General features: G+C 36.8%; 1 protein-coding gene across 8 annotated transcripts in view; it reads right to left on the bottom strand.

The window, feature by feature from the left end:
* TTLL7 (tubulin tyrosine ligase like 7) overlaps positions 1-25017 on the bottom strand; it is a 196314-nt gene that overhangs the window by 91693 nt on the left and 79604 nt on the right. For 7 of the 8 annotated variants that reach the window (XR_015726274.1, XR_015726275.1, XM_087866046.1 and 4 more), the window contains 2 exons: positions 1459-1654; positions 885-1016 (listed from right to left, as the gene is read on the bottom strand). Coding sequence is in view for 6 of the 8 variants with exons in the window: in XM_087866046.1 (XP_087722172.1) it covers positions 885-1016; positions 1459-1483 (157 nt within the window). In the remaining 2 variants the exon portion in view is untranslated. Of the gene's footprint in view, positions 1-884; positions 1017-1458; positions 1655-2226; positions 2365-25017 lie in introns of those variants that run through there. The other variant, XM_087866048.1, reaches the window with a different exon arrangement.

Here is a 25017-nt window from a genome sequence, read left to right on the forward strand (position 1 = left end):
CAGAACCTTAAAAGTAAGCAAGAGGATAAGTTAACACCACCCATCAATCACTTTAAAAATGGTCACCTTACTCTTGTTTCTAGAAAACATGCTGCAAATAAACCCCGACTCTTCCACATCTCTCCCTCCCATGCTAACTTGTTTCAAGTCCCCGCCTCTGAGGACCACTTGCTGGAACAGGGTATCAGGGCAACTCAATTCCAATGAAGCATTCCACTGATTGCTCAAGAACTTTGGTGAATTACTGTAAATGGAAATGAGACTCTCAAAGATGAATAGGGTAAGAATAATTAACATACTATGATTTTCCTTAACTCTCTTAATGCAAAATGGCTAAGAGGAAGATTAGTTGAGTACTTCTGGTATTTGTTAAGAGTTCTGCAATGTTGGGCAAGTGTATCTTAATTTAAAACAATCATTCTTAACTATTCTCTATACCACAGATACTGCTTATACATAAGAACTGGAATTTCATTAGTAAAAAGCAACAGCATCATCAAAACAATTTTTTTAAAACACAGAGAAAAACGTGTTTTTACTCTACTCTTGAAGTCAGTCATTGTTTAATAAAAATCTCAAATTTTGTACTTTTTAAATTTTACATCCAACATTTTAATCTGTTTAATGTTTACTTCATACTTGATTTAAAAACTAGGTATTAATCAATATATAATACCATCCCATTAATAGCTAAAGCTTTTAGTTTACACTGATGTTCTTTTTGTTTATTAACATGTTAAATATCCCATAAAAAAGAACATTTTATAGAAGGCATTTAAAAATCAATTACACAAAAGTTATCTCTCTGAATTTCTACATTGTTTTCAACATCAAACCAGTCTTTCCAACAGTGATGAAAATCTCATGCTTCTGAGGAGACCTACCAATTTCAAACTTTGTCCCAGCAACATTTGCTGTAATGGTTCCCTTCTTTTTCTTCTTTCTGACCTTCCTTTTCATTGTGCTTTGATAAGGCAACTCTGTATTCAGATCCAAGGGAGAGGGTCCCTGAATAACTTTAAAAGAAATGGAAACCAATCAAATATCACTAAAATAACAAAAATTTCATAGTAGAGAAGACAGATGCCCTACCACCACCACCAAAAAAAAAAAAAAAAAAAAAAAAAGAAAGAAAAGAAAAGAAAAGGTAAAACTATAAATTCTGGCTCTTTAAGAGTCAATTTTTAATTCTCAGAAAAAATTCTCAGGGGCGCCTGGGTGGCTCAGTTGTTAAGCGTCTGCCTTCGGCTCAGGGCGTGATCCCAGGGTCCTGGGATCGAGCCCCACATCAGGCTCCCTGCTCTGCTATGAGCCTGCTTCTTCCTCTCCCACTCCCCCTGCTTGTGTTCCCTCTCTCACTGGCTGTCTCTCTCTCTGTCAAATAAATAAAATCAAAAAAAAAAAGGAAAAAATTCTCAGTGATGACCAATAATAATATGATTACATCAACCTGCTTACCTCTTTCTTGAGGCAAAGATGGCATTATTTCCTGTGCCTATTACACTGTGTGCTGTCGTACCACGCTCTCAGGAAATCTGGAAGGCTTGCATTAGTCTAAGTAGGATGTGGCTCCAAATCACTGGAAGTTCCTATCATATTATCTTGGTGGAATCCTCGGATTTCAGGACACTGAAGTTACGGGATGAGAAAGCACCTGCAGGGATTTTAAAACAAAGTCATTTAGAAGACAACTTTTAGGAAATGTTTCACTTCTTTTTAAAAGTCCAGTGAAGGTGAAAGTTAATGTATTCAATCAACAAATAGTTGTTAATTTATTAAACCTTATGCAAAATGCCAAGTGATAGTTCCCTGCCCTAAAAAGTGCATAGTCTAGAAGAGGAGGTTTTATTTAAGTCACATATCATATTTAAGTCACATATCATATTTACACACAATAAATAACATGCCATACACGAACAATAACAATAGCCATATTCACTACCATCTATTGAACACTTCCTACCGTAGCCACTTAAGCCACTTAATCTTTCAACAAAACCATGAGGTAGAACCTTTTATTCCTGTCTTACTGTTAAGTAAACTGATCTCAGAAAGGGCAAATCTTTACAGAAAAAGTGACAAATTAAAATTAACATCTCCCTGATGTCAAAGTTGGTGCCCTTAACTAGGACTCCACACAACCTTCAACCCAATGTCTGAAACCAAGGTGCAGCATTACTTTTCATACGCAACAGTGAAGTACGTGCCAGGACAGAGATCACATACCAACAGAACACAGAGAAAAGGGACTTCTCGTTAAGGAGGGGGGCAGTGGTTGGCGGGGAGGAAGGTGACGACTTCATAAAGTAGACCACATTTGAATTGGGCCTTAAAAAATGAAAACAATTCTGAAAGGCAGAAAACGAGAGGAGTCGTTATTACAATGAGCTTTTTTGGGCACTCAGAGGAATGCAATAAACATTTTTTAATGAACTAATTTGATTTGGCTACACCTCAGCATGGCCTATATTAAACCTGTGTTTTCACTGTGTATGTATGATACCTAGCTATTCATGCCCTGACTATACTATACTGCCCAGTCTAGACTATCAATTTTCTAATTTCTCCCTTCATAATGTATCCCTTCATAATGTAAAAATCTTTGAGTTCTTGTAAAACATCTCTAAATACAATGAAAAATTATAAAACTTACCACGATAAACAAAGGTATGGTATCAACACCTTTATCAGGAGTTATTAGTTTTATCAGAAATTCAGCTACATAAAATGGACTCTTATATACATCACATCCAATAGTCATTATTAATAATAAGATTCATTATTGAAGAAAATTTAGAACTTAGTTTGTTTCAGGTACCATTTTTACTAGAATAATTATCTAGAATAATTCAATCTGAAAGCTAGGAAACTATTATTTATTACAGACCAACTGTGGGCAGGCACTCTTAAGAATCTAAAATATCTTACCTCATTAACAAACCTGGAATTTAGATATCATTTCTGCAATTTTCCAGATATGGAAATTAAGGCTAAATAAGTTAAAGAAATCAAGGTAACAATTTATAAATAGAAAACCTAACTAGATTTTGAACCCCATTCTGTCAAATTGTCTATACTATTAACAAAGCCCCACTATTTTCAGACACTGTGCTAATATGCTATATAGATGTAAAAAAAAAAAAAAAAGCAACCCAATTGTAGTACAAGCTGCAAGATATGGGCATATTGTGGGAAATCACAATACTTCAAACCAAACAGAGAAATCACAGTAAACATCCCTAGCCCGATCTCAGCTCCCAGTTGCAAGCTGGAAATAGACTGGATTACTTTTCAGAATAAAATAAGGGAATGGTCTAAAGTTCAGTGTGATTTCTTTCTGGAAGCTCTCTGATACCTCAGGGAGGTAACTATTTGGGTTTACAAGTCCTTGTCCAACATCTTGTTACTGGAGTAAACAAAGATCCTCTTATGGTAACAGAGTACGTATTACATTGAAAGTAGGTGACAAAGTCAACAAGAGTGTGAGACAATGTCTGCCTAACTATACTGACAATAAGTGAGTCATTGTTACAGGCTCTAAAAACAGATTTGTTAATTTCTGACTTAAATAATGAGCCAAACTACTCTGATTAGTATAAAGCTCAAAACAATAACTGTTAATCTCTTCCCCCACCACACAGGATTTGAAGGCCTTAAATTTAGTCTATCCATATATATGCCTTATTTAATTGCACTTACGTTTTGGTGAATAACGATAAGAGTGCTTTAATAAACTTCAAGAACTTCCATTCTACTATCTCAATTCTTATCATTTCACTTTATTCTTTTTTTTTTTTTTAAAGATTTTATTTATTTATTTATTTGACAGAGATAGAGACAGCCAGCGAGAGAGGGAACACAAGCAGGGGGAGTGGGAGAGGAAGAAGCAGGCTCATAGCGGAGGAGCCTGACGTGGGGCTCGATCCCGTAACGCCGGGATCACACCCTGAGCCGGAGGCAGACGCTTAACCGCTGTGCCACCCAGGCGCCCCAATTCTTTTTTTTTTTTTTTAAGATTTTATTTTATTTATTTGACAGAGAGAGACAGCCAGTGAGAGAGGGAACACAAGCAGGGGGAGTGGGAGAGGAAGAAGCAGGCTCCCAGCGGAGGAGCCCGATGTGGGACTCGATCCCGGAATGCCGGGATCACGCCCTGAACCAAAGGCAGACGCTTAACGACTGTGCTACCCAGGCGCCCCCATTTCACTTTATTCTTAGCAAGAGACATGAGATGACAGACTGATCACACCACTCAAACGAGCTATGGTTACCTACTTTTGAGAAGCACGCAGCATGTTTCAGTTACCTCCGAAATACCTTAAGCTTGGCTGCAAAGCAGAACCATCTGAGGAACTTCTGAAAATCCTGGAACCCAGGCCACACCATAGACCCCGGTGGGGCCCAAGTATTAGCATGTTTAAGCTTTCCACATGACTATATCATGCAGCCAAGATTGACAACCTCTGCTCTAAGCACACAGTGACACTGAATCAAATAATAGTTTTAACATACACACATGAGAAAAAAGTAAAACAAAGAAAAAAACTTTGGAACCTATATTTAAAAAGTCCAAATATTTAGGTAAAAATCATCCATTAAAATCCTGATTTCTACTTCAAGTAAACAAATTGGGGGGAAAAAATTAGAAGATTAGCAGAAATTGATTTCTAAGACAAATAAGCAACTTTATTTTGCAAATAAAGAAGCCATTTCCCCAAAAAGAATCAATTTCCCAAAATGTCAAGCAAATGGGAACCCTAAATGTAGAAGCTCAAGTGCTACCATGCAAAACAATAGATACGTAAGACTAAACCCAAACCTGTCATTCCAATACATATGTGTTGGGGTGCTCTTTCTTCCCAGTTCTTCCCATTGAATTCTGACCCATCACTTAAAACCCAGAAAAATTTCCACTTTTCCCTTAAAGCTTCCTCTGATTATGTTTGAAGAAATTCATTTCTCCCTCTTCAGGTCTATCACAGAAGCCATTATTTTTACCCCTATCATATCACCAACCACGAACTAGGAAGGTAAACTGTGAAGACAAGTGGTTTTCTTCTATCTTGTTCACTCCTCTGCTCCCAGAGCTTAGGATATTGCCTGACATTATGCTGAATAAGCACTGGTACATGCCAGCTGGGAGTAACCAGAGGTGGTCATGCAGCTCTGAGAAGCAAATACATATCATTTACAAAGATTACTTTCACATTTTTAAGCAAGAAAAGCAAAGTACACAGAAATTTACAAAGGGCAATATGACAGAAGAATATATGGAATACGTGCATTGAGTGTGGTGGCCTGTTGTGGCTGGGCGCAGAGCTAACAGAGGCTGACTTTTATGTACAACCTTTAGTCTCCTGTGCATGGATTACCTACTTAAAAAGTAAAATATATGTGATAAAAGTTTGTTACAACTTACCATGTTAATAACAAAACCCATCAAACTTTGTATTTCATTTATTTTCCTTAAAGATATATTTATTTATTTGAGAGAGAGAGTGTATGTGTGCATATGAGCTGGGGTGGGGGAGCAGAGGGAGAAGGAGAGAAGCAGACTTCCCCACTGAGCACGGAGCCCCACACTCAATCTCATGACACTGAGATCATGACCTGAGCTGAAATCAAGAGTTGGACACTCAACCGGCTGACACCCGGGTGCCCCAAACGTTGTATTTCATTTAGATGAAAGTATATGATAGAAACAGCTGGACAAGAGGTCAATTTGAATTCTTATCCTTTACTCGGTCACTTACCAGACAGATGACTTAATTTCTTAATGTGCAAAAGGAAGAAATTGATTTTTCCCAGCCTTACAGTCTAAAATGTCAACCAATGAAAATAGCATTGGTGGTATTTTTGAAACAAGATGAACACAACATATCTTTTGTGTAAATTACACAAGAGAAACTCAGACCTTGCCAACAATCCCCAGAAATCCATGCCCCGGTGAATGCTATATAGAATGGTTCTGCATACATATTGGTGACATTTTAGCTTACCATAGAATACTAAAACAACTTTCATTAAAGTCAATGGAAACCAAAATTAGTGTTAAGTTGAAAATACATAAGATAACATTAAATAAAAATTTAATAAAAGCTGCTTTTATGATGAGGAGAGGGAAGGAGAAAGAAATAGGTATAAACCAGTACCTACTGTGTACTAAGCATTTTCACCTAACTTGGTGTGTATTTGGCCCACCCCATGAATGCCCCAGAATGTTTTATTCTAATTTTACATCTAGGAAAATTTAGACTTCATGGCTAAGTAACTTGCCCAAAGTCACACCAAATAGGTGACAATGAAGTGGCTTGTCTCTAAATTCCATGACACTTCCCACTTTGTATGCTACCTTCAAAATTCAGTCTTTAAATATGACATATTGAAGATTTCACAAAGAAGCTTAATTCTGCTTGACTGGAGCTATTTTAAAAGCTAGGGAATGAGAGCAAGAGAATCAAGCTGTGGTTTAAAATGCAGTTGAGATCACAAAGTTGCATCAGATTTAATCTCTCTGCTTAGAACACCAAGGCAGCTATCCATATCCAGTCTTCCTGTTTTTTCCCTCATGAAGGTACTACAATTCAACAAATAGTCTTATGTATCACTGTCTGCTCTCAGTGAACGAAACAGACAATAATTTTCTTTCTTTGTGGTGCTTGCATTCTAGTGCGGGGAGACAAACAATAACAGCAAACACGTTAAGTAAACCACAGAAAATGCTAAGTACTATGGAGGGAGGGAGCACAACTGGTTAGATCAGGAGTGTGGGGGGAAAGGAAGGAGAAGGGCTGCAATTTTAAATACTGAATCCAGATAGTCCTCATTGGGAAGGTGATGTTTCAAGGAGGGTAATGACTTGTCACAAGTGCAGTTGATAAAAATCTGGTTTATATCTGTACATATGTGCATGAGCACATGTGAGGATGTGAACATGTGTGATGGGGAGGGAACGGGGAAACATCATTTCTGTGGTACTAAAACACTCTTAAAGCCCTCCAATATGGTTCTTTTTCCTAAATCCTGGTGTTCCTAGGTATTTATTTTCTACTTTGATTTATAAATTACTATTTTCACACTGACAAGGAGAACAAACATGTTTCACAGTGTATATAACTAGTTTTATATATTTTTGATAGTGTATCATTCTTCTGATGGACAGGGAGAGGGGAGGGGCAGGGAGATCCCAACCCCTCCCTCCACTTTGTGTCCCCAGTACTGACATTAGATTTTCACATACTGCTGATGACTGTCTTTGGTTCTTGTCTCCTAACATCATAGTTTTTGGCATCTAAATTACTCCCATCCCCCCTCCATACCTGCTATCTGATTGTATGACTTTCCGGTTCTCAAAACCCATCAAGAAGAATCTGTATTAGGACAGGCTACATTTCACGGCAATAATAAACATCCCCCAAATCTCAGGAGCTTAAAATAACTAAGGTCTATTTCTTAATCATGCTACATATCAACCAAAGACTGACAGGGGTATTCTGCATTTCACAGTCACACAGGAACCCAAGCTGTTAGAGCACCCATCATCCTAAAACCAGTCATTGTGCCAGAGGGAAAGAATCTTGCAGGATCTTGTATAGGCAACTAATGACACACAAAATTTATACTCACAAGTCAATGGCCTAAATAAGTCACAAGACCCCTGCCAACAAGAATTAGGAAGTTCAATCATACCAATAGGAATATTGGTATATTCCAAACAATGACCAATAGGTGGTTCAGTTGGTTAAGTGTCTGACTCTTGATTTTGGCTCAGCTCCTGATCTCAGGGTTGTGAGACTGAGCCCCAGTGTCAAGCTCCTCGCTGGGTGCAGAGTCTGCTTAAGATTCTCTCTCTCCCATCAAACTTTACATCAAAACCAGGGATGTACTGTATGGTGAATAACATAATATAATAAAAATATTATTATGAAAAAAAAAAAGATTCTCTCTCTCCCTCTCCCTTTGCTCCTACCCCCACTTCATAAAAGAATGAAAGCCAGTAAGTAACACTAACAACCATGACCCATCACAGATTCCAACCAATTAATTACTCCCTATTTGAACCTTGCCATCTAACCCTGGACACTATTTCTAGTTCTCCATAGCTCCACTTTATAGTATTCTCCTTTGACTTGAAAAAAAAAAAAAAAAAGTGCTGAGACTTGTATGAGCCCAGTCTGCCCCTTGATTTTACACAATGGATAATTAAACTTCTCTATCGTTAGCTGCTATGGACTGTAATAACACTGATGAGGAAAAGCAAGAACAAAAGGAAGAAAAGGAGAAGGATGACGTTGAGGTAGTCACAATGTAAAACATACTATGTGCCCAGGCACTCTTCTAGGTTTTTACATATAAAACTCTGATCTTCACAACCCCAAAATGTGCCCTGTTATTATTATCCATGTAGATAGTTGTCTAAAGAAAAGAGATATAATGAACAATGACATTGAAACACAAGGTATAAGAAAATTTTTAAATGATAATTCTGCAAATCTGCCTCAAAATAATCCTCTCTGCATTTCTAAACTGTAATTATCTGATGAAAGATGTTTCTACTATTACCTCAAAATAATTGAAAAATAATAAATATAGCAAAAATTATATCCGATTAAGCTTTTACTTTGGGGAAAAAACACTCTCCACACACATGGTGTATTATTGGAGAGAGGTTATTGCAAGTTGTGGTGAGAAATCTATCACTTCATGAAAATTATCAAAATGAGGCAGTTACTTTTTTGTGTGTGAAAAAAGGTAATATTTCCAGACATCAGGTCATGAATGCAACTTTGCCTATTGTTGTGCTGTAACATCATTAAATTTCAGCACTTGGTCCCCAAACCAAATTTGATATTTTTATTTTCAAAGAGACAGTGCTTTTTCTTAAATACAAGTAAGAAGATGAAAGTAAGTGAAACATATGCCAATGTTTATACATTAAAATCTGAAGTGTTTCTTATTTGATATTATCAGGACTGGAAGCTCAGAGTCTGATTCATCAGTTCTGGGGTGGGGCCTGGGAGTCTACATTTCTAACAAGTTCCCAGGTATGCTGGGAAGGCTCTAGATGACCACAATGGTTAATACTAGGTTGACATAATTTTTTTTAGCTTAAAGTCTTTACACATGTGAAAATTACAAAATTATAAAATGATTTTAAAATTCATATAAGTGATGTGAAATTACATATTAATGTTAAAGGACCCCCTGAGTCAAAAATTAAAACAAAATAAAGATTAGGAAATGTTGGCCTAGAGCAGTGATTCTCAAAATACGGTCCAGAAACAGCAGTGTCAGCATCACCTGCAAACTTATTAGAAATGCATATTCTTGGGCTCAACCCCAGAATTTTAAATCAGATTCTGGCGGTCAGGCCCAACAACTGACAAGCAGATGTGGGCTAAAGTTTGAGAACCACTGGACTAGCAGGCCAACAGCTGGTAGCACCAGCAAACTCCAGGAAAGTGGAGGACACTACTGGGGAGTCTGCCGGGTTCCATTCCCTCCCCATTGGTCTTTCTAGAACCACGTGGATGACTTAGAAAGCACCTGGCCAAGCAAGAAATGCAGAAGAAAGCGTTTGCCAAGCAGGACTCTGAGCAGCTGGAAAGGAAGATATTTGCGACAAAGGACCTCATTTACTACTGGAGACAGCCCTGCTGAGTGAGGTGAGGTTTTGTTAATCTAGAGAAACAGTTTACATTCCTTATTTGAGCCCAGGCCAGCTACCAATGCTGACCAACCAAGATATTCGTTTTAAAGATAATCTACCAAAAATCATCAAACATGTGAGGAGGATTAACAGTAACCACAAAGATTAATAATATACCCTCTTCTCTGAACCACTGAGCCAGGAGCAGAGTAACCTGACCTTTTCAGAAATGAAAAGTGGTGGGGGGAGAAGGGTTGCAGATGGACGACAACATTGTGTATACTGTTGGTGCACACATACAGTGAAAGTACTATGCACAAGTAAAAATAAATGAACCAGAACTACATGATGAATCGCACGAATAATGCAGATGAAAAAAAAAGCTGAGGAATACGAACAGCAGTATATTATTAATATAAAGTTTAAAATTACATAAAATAATAGCATATGGTATACACTGAGAGAGAGAGAGAGAGAGAGAGAGAGAAATCACCTAGGAATTAAAACATATGAAATAAAAGTGTAAAGAATGACATGGGGATGATAAACTCCAACTCTGACAGCTCTTGAGAGGAGGGGGGGATGCAATAGCCAGTCCTATTTTACAGAAAAAGAGCACCAAAGATGTTATTCCTAATGTAAAGAATGAATACACCTATATCATGATTTAGCCTTCTGAAATAATAAGTAAAAATAAAATAGCCAAGATTCTTTTGTTTGAACCATCGTATGTTTCCTTGGAAGTACTGTGTTCTAAGTCACACTGTTGGAAACTTAGGTCTGATCCTGACTCACAAGTAATGTGGAGTCACTGAAGGATTTAAGGAGGAGTAACAAAATCCAGCTTTCTTTTTAATAGATTACGCTGACAGTAATCACGGGCACTGGATGGCACAGGGGCAAGCATGGAGACAGGGTCCTAAGAGGGTGTTACAAAAGTCCAGAAGAGAGATGTACAAGCGTAATCACAGATAGAAGCAGTAGACACAGGGCAAAAGAATACTACTACTACAGAATAGGAACAGAAGTTGGTGATCAATAAAGGAAAAGTAGTATCAGATGACTTGCAGATTTCTGGTTTAGAGGAACTGGGTAGAAGATGGCATCATTCATCAAGAGAATGTCTGCAGAAAGAAGAGTCATTTTGAGGGGTAAGATGATTTCAGTTTTATATTTGCAGAAAAAGAAAAAAATGGAAAATAACACAACAGAATTAGTGATTGTAGATAAGGAAAACCTCTACTCTTATATATAAAATAGTTTTAATTAAACACAGAAAGGTCCATTCCAAAGCTAACTGCTCCCATTTCTGTGCTCTCTGCCAAGAAATTACAATAGATTTGCAAAATGCCCAGCTGCCTGACTGGTGAACAAATGACATCACCCAAACAACAGTCCTAACAATAATACATTGGCACCACTCATTGTGTGTACAAATTAAAAAGGTTTTCAGAGAAGCTACTTACTCCCTGAACATAGAAACTTTTGTATCCCTTCCTCAGACTGGGTATATTCCCTAAAGCTAGATCTGTAGTATTTTAGACCTGAAAAAAACCATTTGATCAACCACTTCTAAAAACCTGAAAGAGGCCAAGTGTGACATTATATAAGAATAAACAGAAGAACTACTTATTCATTCTAGTTACAATAAATATTAACTTTGAGCAACAGTAGCTCCCACTAACGTACTGCTTGTTTTCCAAATTGCCTTCGCCTGCTTAGAATTTGTTCAATGTTTTTGGTTAAATTACAGCATCCATACAAAATGTCCACTAAACTCTGTGGAATGTCTTATCTTTGAAATTTAGCCTAGTATGACATGAAAAACAGAAACTGATAAATAGGTAATAATATAGCATATCTCGAAGGCATTTTTCCTTATTAATAGTATCTTCAGTACTTAGAATAATGAAAAGGGCAAAAAGCTCATTCAGTAAAGGTTAAACTAAATAAAGTTCAAAAAGATAACATCTATAATTCAGTTAATAAAGGGACAAAAGACAAGGTGATTTCATAATGTAGCCATCAAATGCTTAAACAGAGTCAAAAGCCTCTATGGGTACATTTCCTTTAGAATATAACACTGCAGTTCTATTTAATTCTCCAGTAGCCTAAAAAAAGTCTCACTTGCTCCTTAGGACTAACATGTGATGCTATCAGTTAATTTTTGCATATATCACTCACTTTTGTGAATCCATTTGCCTCCTCTCATTCCCTCACCCTGCAAAGAACAGTACCGAATCTAAGACAGTTGAACCTCACACCCTCAAAACACCCAACCTATGCTTGACTACACCAAGACTTCTCTTGTTCTAAGCTACATAGTTGGAACTGTGGTCCTGTGGACCCAGCTCTCTCTAACTTTCAGGAACCTAGATCACAAGGTGAAAGAGAGGGATGAAGAGAAGTGGAAAATTTCTAAAATATCCAGTTCTCTGTTCTCTGCCAGAAAATGCACAATAGACACCAAAATGTGCAGCTGCTTAGCTGGTGAAGAAATGACATCACCCGAATGTCATCTGATACCAACATTTATAGTTTTAAATGTCCAAAACTTAACTCTTTAACTTCCCCTGAAAACCTGACACTTCCTCTTAAGTTCCTTATCTTGGCAGAGGACGTCATTATAGCCAAACATCCAAGAGACAGATAAATCAGAATCATCTTTTTTTTTAAGATTTTTTATTTTTTTATTAGAGAGAGAGAGACAGAGAGAGAGAACGAGTGGAGGGGAGTGGCAGAGAGAGAGGGAGCAGCAGACTGCCCACTAAGCAGGGAGCACGACTGGGGCTCAGTCCAGGGGCCCTGAGATCATGACCTGAGCCGAAGGTAAACACTTAACTGACTAAGCCACACAGGCACCCCAGTCAGAACCATCTTTAACTCTTCTTTTGACCTTCTTATTTGATACCAATTCAATGTACACCTCGTTACCAATTTTAGGGTATGATTAGCTTTATTATTTATATTTCTACCTACTTCTAAAATGAGTTTTAAATCTTAAGTATATAAAATTCATTGGCTTGTTAAATAAGCGTCCTATGTCATCCATATCAGTTAATAAGTTAACACATGTCGAAAGACCACTAGCTATCTGCCTAATAGCCATTCACTAGTTCTTCCGTACTGACAAAATACTTACTGGGTTGTTAAGGGTGGCATTGTGCCAGTATGAATAACCACATTTTTCAGACTTCCTTACATGTATATATAGCCATGTGACCAAATCCTAGTTAATGAGATATAAGTGGAAGTTGTTGAGCAGGAAGGTAGAAAATTGGTGGACACTCATTTACTTGTTCTCCCCTTTCCAGCCTGGAATGTAAATGCAATTGCATGACCTGCAGCAATTCAAAAGAGACATTGGTATTATCATGGAAATGCTACATCAATCTTGGACTGCCTACATCCAGAGAGAATAATCCTCCATCTTGTCATCATTATTTTAAGTTTCTGTTACCACCATCTAAATGCACCTTGTAAAGGGCATGCTATTCCAATAGAAATTATGGTTTTGGTTTCTGAAAAAGATATACCAGCCTAAATGCAAAGTCATGAGCACAATGCCTTTGGACACTTATCATTTTTGCCACAGCCTACACTTCCCTATTTTCTGTGTACTGTAACCTGGATATCCCTGGTAAAGCACTATTCCCCCTCGATCCATGTGCTTAAATGGGGTTGGTGCCGATCCTGGCTCCAACGCTGGGCAAATGACTTAGATCTAAAATAACTGTGGAATCCCACTCCCTGGCCACGGAATTGGTTCAGAGATGAACATAGGTCCAACTAAGACCACCAAGAGTCAAGCTCAGAATTCATTTTCAGATTCTTAAAGAATACAGGTTCTCTTTTGAGTTGGATTTGAATCTGAGAGGGTACCCACCTGCATTGCCGGTCCCCATCTCACGCCTACACAGAACCTAAGGATGAAGTTGCATAAAGAAGGCGGAGAGAAAGATAGATAACATTCCTGAACTTTTCAGCAAGAGAAACTAAAAAAAAAATTCTTTTTTGCTTAAACCAGTTTCCTAACCAATACAAATAATAATGAAGTTAGGTTCCACTTTTAATTTTGTTTTTTAAATAAAAGAATTACCTCAAAATGTCCTTGCATTAAACGCCACAACTCAAATGAAATAAAAGGAGCATTGGGTGTTACTCACAATTAATGAATCTTTGAACACTACAACAAAAACTTATGATGTACTATATGCTGGCTAACTGAACAATAATTAAAAAAAAAAAAAGGAGGCTTCATTGTATGTTTCCTCCATGAGACAACTGGCTCCCAGGCAGCAGCTTTAAAAATGTCTTTTAGTTTACATATTCTTCAATCTCAAACACAGAGCCTGAAACATCGGAGCTAAACTGCTGAGCTACCATATCAGAGGGATACTATTTGTTAGGAGGTTTTGAACTTAAAATAAGAAATTTTCAATTGTATTAACTTCTAGAATCAGGTAAATTTGTCAGTTTTCAAATCCATGTAAATTAAATTAAATACCAGTAAAATTATGCCATGATCTGAGAGCCATGCAAAGTTTAGAAAATCCATACAGAAAAAAGAAAATGTACAGGCTAAGCTCATATAATGCTCTGCATGCCTCCGTCAGCTAAACTAAGATGTGTATAACTATCAGATCTTAAGGAAGGAAAGAATAATACAGCTATTTTGTTTCTAGGTGCAAAGTGAATTTATAAGATCAATCTTTGTAAAGAAATAAAATACTAACAGCCTTTATCTAACAGGCCCACTATTATTAAGAAAATTAATTAAACTTAACTATATTTCAATAAGTTTAGCCTATTTTAAAATAAGAATATTTCCCAAAAGTCATTCCAGGCATTTAAAAACACCATCCGCCACCATAATCTTTGTTGTGAAACTAGTACTTTTATGGAAATGCAAAGGAAAGAACTATTTTTGTCCTTTATTCTAATGAACAATAATGAACACAGCATAGAAGCGGTGCCTGAAGTTAACCAGAGAGCAGTAATATAATATCTACAGATGCTATACTCTCAAATAGTACGAATTTATTTTCTAATTGTTCTTTCTCGGCCTCTACCTTTCCTTTTTATGTGGAGTAAGTAAATACTATAAAGGTATTATCACGAATCTGTTTAAAAGTTTACTTATCCCTTCATTATTTCATTACATTTCTAATTAAGGCAATAAACACTTTTTAATGCTAACCATTTTATTAGGTGTTTTTGTGAGGGAAAAAAAAATGCACCCAGCCTTCACTATATACATTTTCTTTTAGCAAAGATACTTAGTAAATCCCAAACTACCCAAAAGAAAAGAATTTCATCCAAAACATACATGATATACAACTATATCAACATAAATACACTCAAGAATGAAATTAGACCCAAAATATCTATATAAAATTATGTACATAACCATATATCTATAACACGTACCTCAGTGTTATGTTAAATATTATACTAAATCAACAAGCTGATTTTCAGCTGTGCCTCATAAGATTTGGTTTACTATTTTTAAATCTTACCTAGTATTCAAAGTTATCCATATATACAAGCCTCACTAGGAAAAAAAATGTGCATTCTTTAGAACAATTTTAATCAACGTACTGCAGAATTATCATCTACTTCTGTCTTGAACTGGCTTTGATGGCTGTTACATTGCTGGACTTTTCACCAACAGCCTATTTTTAAAAAGTTTCATTTATATTTTCCCATTCAATCTACTGAAGAAAACAGGTTTGCTTTCTTCAGAATAGGAAAAAGATAAATCTTACAATAACAATATATACTTGGTATGCAACTTTATTTTTTTAAATTATGGTCAGTTAGCCACTGCATAGCACATCATTGGTTTTTGATGTAGTGTTCAATGATTCATTTGTTACGTATAACACCCAGTGCTCATCGCAACACGTGCCCTCCTTAATACCCATCACCATGTTACCCTGTCCCCTTTGAAACCCCCAGTCTGTTTCCTGGGGTCCATAGTCTCTCATGGTTCGTTTCCCTCTCTGATTTCTCCCCCTTCAGATTTCACTCCCTTCCCCTATGGTTCTCCATGCTATTGCTTATGTTCCATATATGAGTGAAACCATATGATAACCGTCTTTTTCTGCAATTTTAAATATTGTCTCTTCCTACATTATTGCTTTCTGCTGTTATTTGATTAAACGTTCACTTGAATGTCTCCTTTAAACAACTATAATATAAGCTTCTCTGCAGTGTATATATGCTGCATTCTCCACAGCACTTCACATCTTCACTATGTGGGTGGGCCTCATCCAATCAGTTGAAGACCTTAAGAGAAAGCACACTGAGGTCCCCCAAGAAAAGAGGAAATTCAGCCTCAGACTATCTTTGGACTTGAGTTGCAACATCAACTCTTCTCTGGGTCCCCAGCTTGACAACCTATCCTCCAGATTTTTGACTTGTCAACCTCCACAATCACATAACCCAATTCATATTCATTCTCTCTCTCTTTCCCTCCCTCTCTCTCCCCCCTCCCACTTCCATCCCTTCCTACCTCTCTTCGTGTGTGTGTGTGTGTGTGTGTGTGTGTGTGTGTGTATCATTGGTTCTATTTCTCTAGGGAACTCTAATATATTCATTATTCCATGGGGTCAGCTAAATTTCATGAGACTAAAAATCTATTTTAAAATACTCTTTAAGGCAAGACGTTTCTGGAGAAAAATATATACCAGCCTAAATATAACCAAGGCCTAAACTAAAAATGGTAGATTATAATAAAAAGAATGAATGGTACAATTGTATAAAGAACAAGCTACGGGATTTATCTCTAGAATAGAAGTGAGGAAATGAGTAGATAATATAGACTACTCCATAATTACCACAATATTTCTTTAATTCTAAGCCATATTGTTTTGTTTTTTAACATTTAAAAACAACTAAAATTGTGATGAACCTTATAATCACTGTCAGGCAGGTGGCAGTCCTGAATAGTTATCATATGCCAGTGCATACACATCAAAATTTGCAGAATCCATGACAGGGGCTGAGAGAAAAACAGGGATATATAATAATAACGGAACACTCTTTTAAGAAATGTTGCAACACCAACTCTTCATGACACAGAGGATGATGTTGTCTGGAAAAGCATGCACAGTGAATGAAGAAGAGATTCAAGTATCTGTCTTTGAATTGGAAGAAGTTTAAGGAATGCTTTGATCAATTTATTGTACTTACATTTTCCTTTTTTGTATGCATAAAGTAATGACAGTTTTAAAATTACCTTCCAAAAGGCTCTTCTAACATGTATACAATTACACTAAGAAAGAGATGCTCCATAATTGAAATTGCAGAGGCTTTTTTTTCCCCAAGTAAATAAAGGAACAATGTGTCTTACAATGAATGTGATCTTAACTGTGATGAAAAATAGCAGTGTTTTGGCTATCAGAATTTCTAGTGTGTAGAACTAATGACAACTTCAAAGACATTGTGGGCCTTTACTCTATGCCAGCAGTTCTCAAAACTAAATGTGCATCAGAATCTCCTGGAGAGCTTAAATAAGATTGCTAAACCCCATCCTTGAGCTTGTAGTTCAAGGCAGCACAACTAATACAAAACCTCACTTAGCAGCAGGGCAGAGAATCTTCAGGTACTCTTCAGGTACAGGGCAGGATTAGCTCAGGGGCAAAGAGTTGAGCCTGCAGAGAAAGGACGTCAGTACCTGCCCCGACACAGTGAAAGAGGAAGCAGTGACTGCCTTGTGAGTGATCCATTTCCAAACCCAATTCTGACACCAACAATCTGTGTCATAACTAACATTTCCAATTATTAATCCAAAGAAAGAGAAAATGAAATTAAGATCCCTCTAGCTTTAAAATTCTAGAATCTTTGGCCACAAAAAAAAGGATACTTTAGGTCATTCATGATCTAGAAAGGTTTTCTACTCAGGCCTTACTCAAAATATAACTTCCAACATTCCAATTAAAATTGGACCCAGAGACTAACATAACATAATAAAAATTATAATAAATAAATAAATAAATAAATAAATAAATAAATAAATAAATAAAATTGGACCCAGAATGCAGAACTTCCCAAATAGTGGAGTGAAGAGTTCAGCAATTCTTCTCTTCCAAAACAATGATAAAACTGCACAAAATTGTCAAAACTCTTTTCAGGACCCTGGAAAATGAACAAAAGCATACAAGAAAGCTTTATTCAACAAGAACTACTGAACTTGGGGTAAGAGCCAAGGAAGCAGCATTTGAGCTTGGAGCCATCCCCAAACACCATCACCCTCCACTTCCATCTATATTCTTAGAAATTTATCAAATTCATCCATTTGATGATATTCAATGCTAGTTTCCTGGTTACATTACTTTACTCAGGTTTACTTTTAGAAAAATGACCATGAAGTAATAAAGTAATCTGGTAAATAAAATACTTAGGTTTCTAGAGAGGATGCAAATACACTAAAACAAGCTGGTCATGACAGATAATGGTTAAATTTCAGTTTACTCGCTAGACAATACTGACTCCAATCAATGCTACATCAATAAATCTGAAAAGTTATTTATAAGTACTATCTTATATAAATAAAATAAAACATATTGCTTTTGTGTACATAAATTATCACTTTAAGAACAATCCATTGACTTTAGTACTATTAACATTAGAACACCAAACACAATAAATTAAAATCCCAACAACTGAAACCAAACTAAACAATGTTATTAATTTATGCATTTTAAGGTAGCTTACAATTTTTTTCACTCACTAAAGAAAATATTCTAGGAAGGAATTAAAAATACAGCAAAAATCTAAAATACATAATGTGTTTAAGCTCTTGACTTGATAATTCTACTTTTTGGAATCTATCCTAATAAAATCACCCAAAATGTTGAGGCATATAGTGAACAGGGATGTACATCATGACATTATTTACAGCTATAACTGAAAACAACCTAAATGTATCTAATGGAGAAACTTAGTAAATTATGATCTAGCCAAACAATGGGCTATTGTATGATCATTAAAACTGGCTATGAAGAATTTTTACTCATGTGGGAGGCATATAGCTATTTGAGAAAGAATACAAATGATCTGCAATAAATTAAATAATTTCATTTACTTTATCATGAATGAATGAGTGATAACATTGTAGAAGATCCATTTTAATTTACTAAACCTAAACAAATATACCTCAGCTGGGATATTATATTTATCATCTATCTGCTTTATATGTCACATTCCATTTGTTTTGTGAAAGTTCAGAATATATTAAAGCAAAGATATGGAAATCATCAATTAGGAATCATATGTCAGGATGAATTTTTCTATACCTATTAATAAAAACTTCTTAATATAAATATACAAAATTGGCTAATTCCAAAGGAGACTGATTCCTAAATAGTACACAAGCATTATGAGTGTGAATTACATTTTGCAATTATTTTGGTACTTGGAATATTTACTAAACTACCTCTGAGGTTAACACTTCTAGAGTAAATCAAAAGGTAAACTAAGTGATCCCAGATTCCAGGAATTCAAGCCAAGATTCAGATCATCAAGTAAAAATAGTTAGCAGTGAAGTTACAATACCAGTTATATTTGCTTGAAGTGCTATTCACACCCCAAATCAGAAAAATTAGGAACACACAGTACATACAGAATTCATTTAAAAATGTTTCCTTTTAGAGATGAATGAAAAGAAAGTAAAATCCTAGAAATCTTTTTTTCTTAATCAAAGTGGGAGCAACTGTTTTTTAAGTACTATTTCAGTTTGGCCATGTCAGGTTTGAGATTGTCAACAGCATGTTTACATAGAAACTCGAGGTAGCAGTCGGAAATTAAAATAATTGCTAATCAAAAATAACAGTAACAATAATAACAATAACCTGCAGTTCTTCTTCCCTTGCCTGCCTTTTACTTGTGTATATTATTCAAAAGATCTTAGTTTGAATTCTCCAGAAACAAACCCTAAAATGAGGATTCAAGTACAAGTAGTTTATTTGGGGACATGAATGATACACGGATGGGGAGCAGGGAAGTGAGATAGAGAAGAGAAGGCAGACAATAAAGGGTAAGCTACAAAGCCAGCTACACTGTGGCCAGCTGGAGCTTAATTCCCTAGGGAACTCAGAGACCAGGGTAAAATACAATTGCTTCAGAGTTAACCCAAACAGGGGTCGATCACTGGTTGAGGGCTGCTGTAGGGTTCCAGTGGCTATTAATTTCATGGCACTTCCAGCCCTTTGGGGGAGTGAAAGTGAGAGTTGGGGGAAGGAGGCCTGCACAGGCAAGGGGTCCCTAGTCCCACGGCTTCTGGAAAAGTCCTCTTAAGCCCTAGGGAAAGAAATGCAGACATTGGAAGGCAACTGGAAGTAGGAAGAGGGTAATGAGGTGGTAAGGTCCCAGGGATATGGGCAAGGCACTGAGGGCATCAACTCAAACAACTATCCCTAAATTATAATATTTGTGACCAAGACTTCAATCATCCTTTACCTGTTGGATTCACTCCACACGTGGCCTTTAAGTTCAACCATTAGACCATCCACCATGGCCTGGCTATCATGTAAAAACAAGTTAAAATATTAGCACTGCTTCTTAGCAAGGTCTGGTATCCAGTTTCCATATGGAGGATTTAAGAATGACAATCTGGTTTAGGTGGGTAGTGCTAGAATATTTGATACTGCATAGCAAATATACTATAGTTTATATTGTTTATTTGTTGTATTTGCATAGCAGATTTCTGTGTTTACTTAGATTGGGTTTGTGTGTGTGTGTGTAACTTTGATGCAGTTGATAGAGAATGGTCAAGTGTTGCTCACATCCACAGGATACCCCTCAGTGGCCCACTGCTAGAACCTTAATTGTCTGTCAGCTCTAGTGCATTCCCTGGAGTTTGCTGGACTCTCGGCTCTGTATCCCATCCCTGGATGCATCTTCTGGACCCTGCAGTTTTACAGCCCACTCAGTCTTGTCTTCTAGTTCTTGGCCCATAATCCTTGGTTCTCCCTGCTGTTAAGGTTTTGAGGCCTCTGCCATCTCCAGTAATAAACTTCCCATTCTACTCCCACCGCCCTGTAAAAACCCATCAACAGTCCTAGACATCCTAAAATTAGAAGGTAAGTGAAGGACAAAAGAAGAGATGGAAAGAAGGGATTTAGACCAGTTGAACCTCCAGTTCCTAACTCTCCTTAGAACCCCAGATCCTATTGCCAAAGCTTTTCTCTCACATTTCCTACTTAGTGTCATTTTCTATCTCAAAATGTGAACAATCCCAATAAGGGCATATGTCTACAAAAAGACCTAGACAAGAATGTTAATATCAGCTTTAGTAATAATACCCCAAACCAGAAACACCCAAATATCAACAAAACATAAAATGAATACATAAAATGTGGTATATTGACATGATGGAACTACACAACAATACAAAAGAATGACTACAGCTATTCACAACATGAATTGCTAACAGCATACTGATGAGTGAAGAAAGCTGTGTACAACAGAGTGTGTCCAAATATTCTATATGATTTCATTTAGATGAGGTTCAAGAACAGAAAAAACAAACTGGACCACTTTCTTACACTATATACAAAAATAAATTCAAAATGGATTAAAAATCTAAATGTAAGCTGAAACCATAAAAATCCTAGAAGAGAGCACAGGCAGTGATTTCTTTGACATCAGACATAGCAAATTTTTCTAAATATGCCGCCTGAGGCAAGGGAAATAAAAGCAAAAATAAACTACTGAGATTACATCAAAATAAAAAGCTTCTGCAAAGCAAAGGAAGCAATCAACAAAACTAAAAGGCAGCCTACTGAATGGGAGAAGATACTGCAAATGGCATATCCAATAAAGGGTTAGTATACAAAATATATAAAGAACCTATACAAATCAACACCCGAAAAACAAATAATCCAATTTAAAAATGGGCAGAAGACAATACAGACATTTCTCCAAAGAAGACACCCAAAAAAGACACATGAAAAGATGTTCAGTATCGCTCATCATCAGGGAAACGCAAATCAAAACTACAGTGAAATACTACCTCGCACCTGTTAGAATAGCTAAAATAAAATACACAAGAAACAAGTGTCAGTGAGGATGTGGAGAAAAAGGAATGCTTCTGCACTGTTGGTGGGAATGCAAACTGCTGTAGCCAATGTGGAAAATAGTATGGAAGTTTCCCAAAAAAGTTAAAAATAGGACTACCCTACAATACAGTAATTGTGCTACTGGTTATTTACCCAAAAAACACAAAAACACTGATACAAAGGGATACATGCACCCCTGTTTGTTGCAGCAATGTTTACAATAGCCAAGCTATGAAAAGAGCCCAAGTATCCATCAATAGATGAATGGATAAAGAAAATGTGGTGTGTGTATACACACACACACACACACACACACACACACACACACACTGGAATATTATTCAGCCATAAAAAAAGAAAGAAATCTTGCCATTTGCAATGACATGGATGGAGCTACAGAGTATTATGCTAGGTGAAATAAGTCAGTCAGAGAAAGACAAATAACAGATGAGTTCACTTATAAGTGGAATTTAAGAAATAGAATAAATAAGCAAAGGAAAAAAAAAAGAGAGAGAGAGAAAGAGATAAGCCAAGAAACAGAGTCTGAACTATAGAGAGCAAACTGATGGTTACCAGAGGGGAGTGGGGTAGGGGGATGGGTGAAACAGGTGATGGGGATTAAGGAATGCCCTTGTCATGATGAGTACTGGGTGATGTATAGAATTGTTGAAATCACTATACTGTACACCTGCAACTAACACAATACTGTATGTTAACTACACTAGAAGTAAAAGGAAAAAAAAGAATGGGAAAAATTCAATCTAAAGTGATAGGCGTCAGAACAAAGGTCACCTCTAGGCAGGATCAGGGTTCACTGACTGAGAACAGTCATGAGCGAACATTCTGCGATACTGGAATGTTCTATATCTTGACCTAGGTGATATTTACATAAATGTATACATACTTAAAAATCCATCAAGCTGTACCTTAAGATTTGTGCAGTTTATAGTTACCTATATTTGTGTGTGTGACCTCAATTTTTTAAAAGGTAGTAATATATAACCATCAGAAGTAGGAGGAGTCTGCAGGGTCACAGAATTCAAGGGAGAACAAAATTTCCAAAAAGGTACAGTTTGGGCAACCATATGAGTACTACAGAAGAAAAATTCAAAAAGAAAAAGACCGAGAAGTTGTCATTTATTAGGAAAGTGGAGGTTGTGATTATTTTGTGGACAGCAACAGAAAAAGACAGATTACTACCAGTTTACTAGATAGGAGGAAGAGATGACCTAGAAAAAATAACGGAAAAAAAAAAAAAAAGATGGCATGTAGTTTAATGGAAAGAAGATCTAAAGGAAAGATTTGGGTTTTCTTGATTTTTTGCTTTTTGTTTTGGTGGGGAGGGATATGATAGAGAAAAAAAATATGTTTGAGAGCCAGTATGTTAAAAATAATTAAAAACACAAGAGAAACGAAATGCCTAATGGGCTAGGTACAAGGGTCCAACGACAGAGCACACACCAAATCCAGTCCGCTGCTTATTTTATAAATAAAGTTTTAGTGGAACACAGACACACCCATTTCTTTATTGTCTAAGGCTGCTTTTGCTTAAAAAGGCAGGATTGGATAGTTGTAATAGAAACCACCTGACCACACACATCAAAGTTTACTGACCCCTCAACGAGTATCCTCTAGGAGTCAAGAAGAGATAGAATTAATAGAAGTAGAGAGGTTACCCCTCGGAAGAGAGTAGAAAATGTGTGATTATGCCAACATGTAGTGAAAGAGCAAAGGTGGGATATAAAAAACTAGTCCTGGGGCGCCCAGGTGGCACAGTCAGTTAAGCATCTGACTCTTGGTTTTAGCTCAGGTCATGATCCCAGGGTCGTCAGATGAAACCCTGCATTGGGTTCTGAGCTCAGCGGAGAGTCTGCTTAAGACTCTGTCTCCCTCTGCCTCTCCACCTCCCCTCTCTAAAATAACTATTTTTTTTTTAATTAGTCCTATTCTATGCTAGGAAATGAGCAGTATACTGAGTACCCATAAAAAATCAGAAATGGTGTCAAGTTCCCAGAAAATAAGTCAACTATAATAACATCAACAACTACTACTGATGCATCTATGACTACAGCATTGACTAATGTTAATATCATACTGTTTACTGAACACCTCCACCTGGATATTCTCAATGCCACCACAAACTCAAAATATCCAAACCAAACTCATAATCTTGGCACCTTCCTCTCCCTCAACCCCTAGTAATTCCATCCTTAAGTCCTGTTTTCTTTATCTTCTGAGTATCTCTGGAATCCATCTACTTGTTACCATCCCCTTAACCTCCACATCTAGTCCTAGCCACCATCAATTTCTCACTTGGACCACTGCACTAGGTTCCTAATAGAGCTACTGATATCCACTCTTAGTCCCCTGAAATCCACTTTCTACAGTACAGATTCCAAAAATTATACACACACAATGGAATATTACTCAGCCATAAGAAAGAATGAGATCTCCCATTTGCAACAATATGGATGAGCCTAGAGGCTAGTATGCAAAGTGAAATAAGTCAGACAGAGAAAGACAAAAACCATATGATTTCACTTATATGTGGAATCTAAAAAACAAAACAAATGAACAAAGTAAAACAGACCCATAAATACAGAGAACAAACTGGTGGTTACCAGAGGGGAGGGGGTGGAGGTGGGTAAAAAATGGGTGAAGGGGAGTGGGAGATACAGGCTTCCAGTTACAAATGAGTAAGTCACAGGGATGAAAGATATAGCATAAGGAACACAATCAGTAGTAACATAATAGCACTGTATGGTGACATGGTAGCTACACTTGTGAGTATAGCATATATATAAAGTTGTCAAATCACTATGTTGCATACCTGACACATATAAGAATGTGTCAACTACACTTCAATTTTAAAAAATGCAAATCTAATCACAAACCATGTCATGTTACTCTTCCATTTCCCTTCCCCTCACTACCCCAAGCTGGCTTAAACTCCTTTGATAGCTTTTCAATGCTCATCTGATAAAATTCAAAAGCCCACTCATGGCCAAAAAAGACCTTTCCCAAAAAGCCCTTGGTGCTAGTCAATTTAGCTAAACTAACAATATTTCCTAGAAATTAGTTCCAGGTTAGTTAGCCAAAAAGAAATCTGCATGCCATTTTATGAAGGCACAAGTAAAGCAATAGGCATTGTGCTCTGAAGGTCAGTATAAATCACCACGCACTGTTTGCTTATACACGTTGACGTTGATCTGTCTGCTCCCCTTGTTGACATAGGAAGCATCTGAGCCTGCAGCTACTCCAGCTCCTTGCCAGAATTTCAGGTTTCTGAATCCTGGCACATTC

The sequence above is a fragment of the Ursus americanus genome, chromosome 12 (assembly GCF_024610735.1).
Source record: "Ursus americanus isolate L20-20 chromosome 12, mUrsAme1.1.p, whole genome shotgun sequence".
In the NCBI taxonomy this organism is placed as follows: Eukaryota; Metazoa; Chordata; class Mammalia; order Carnivora; family Ursidae; genus Ursus; species Ursus americanus.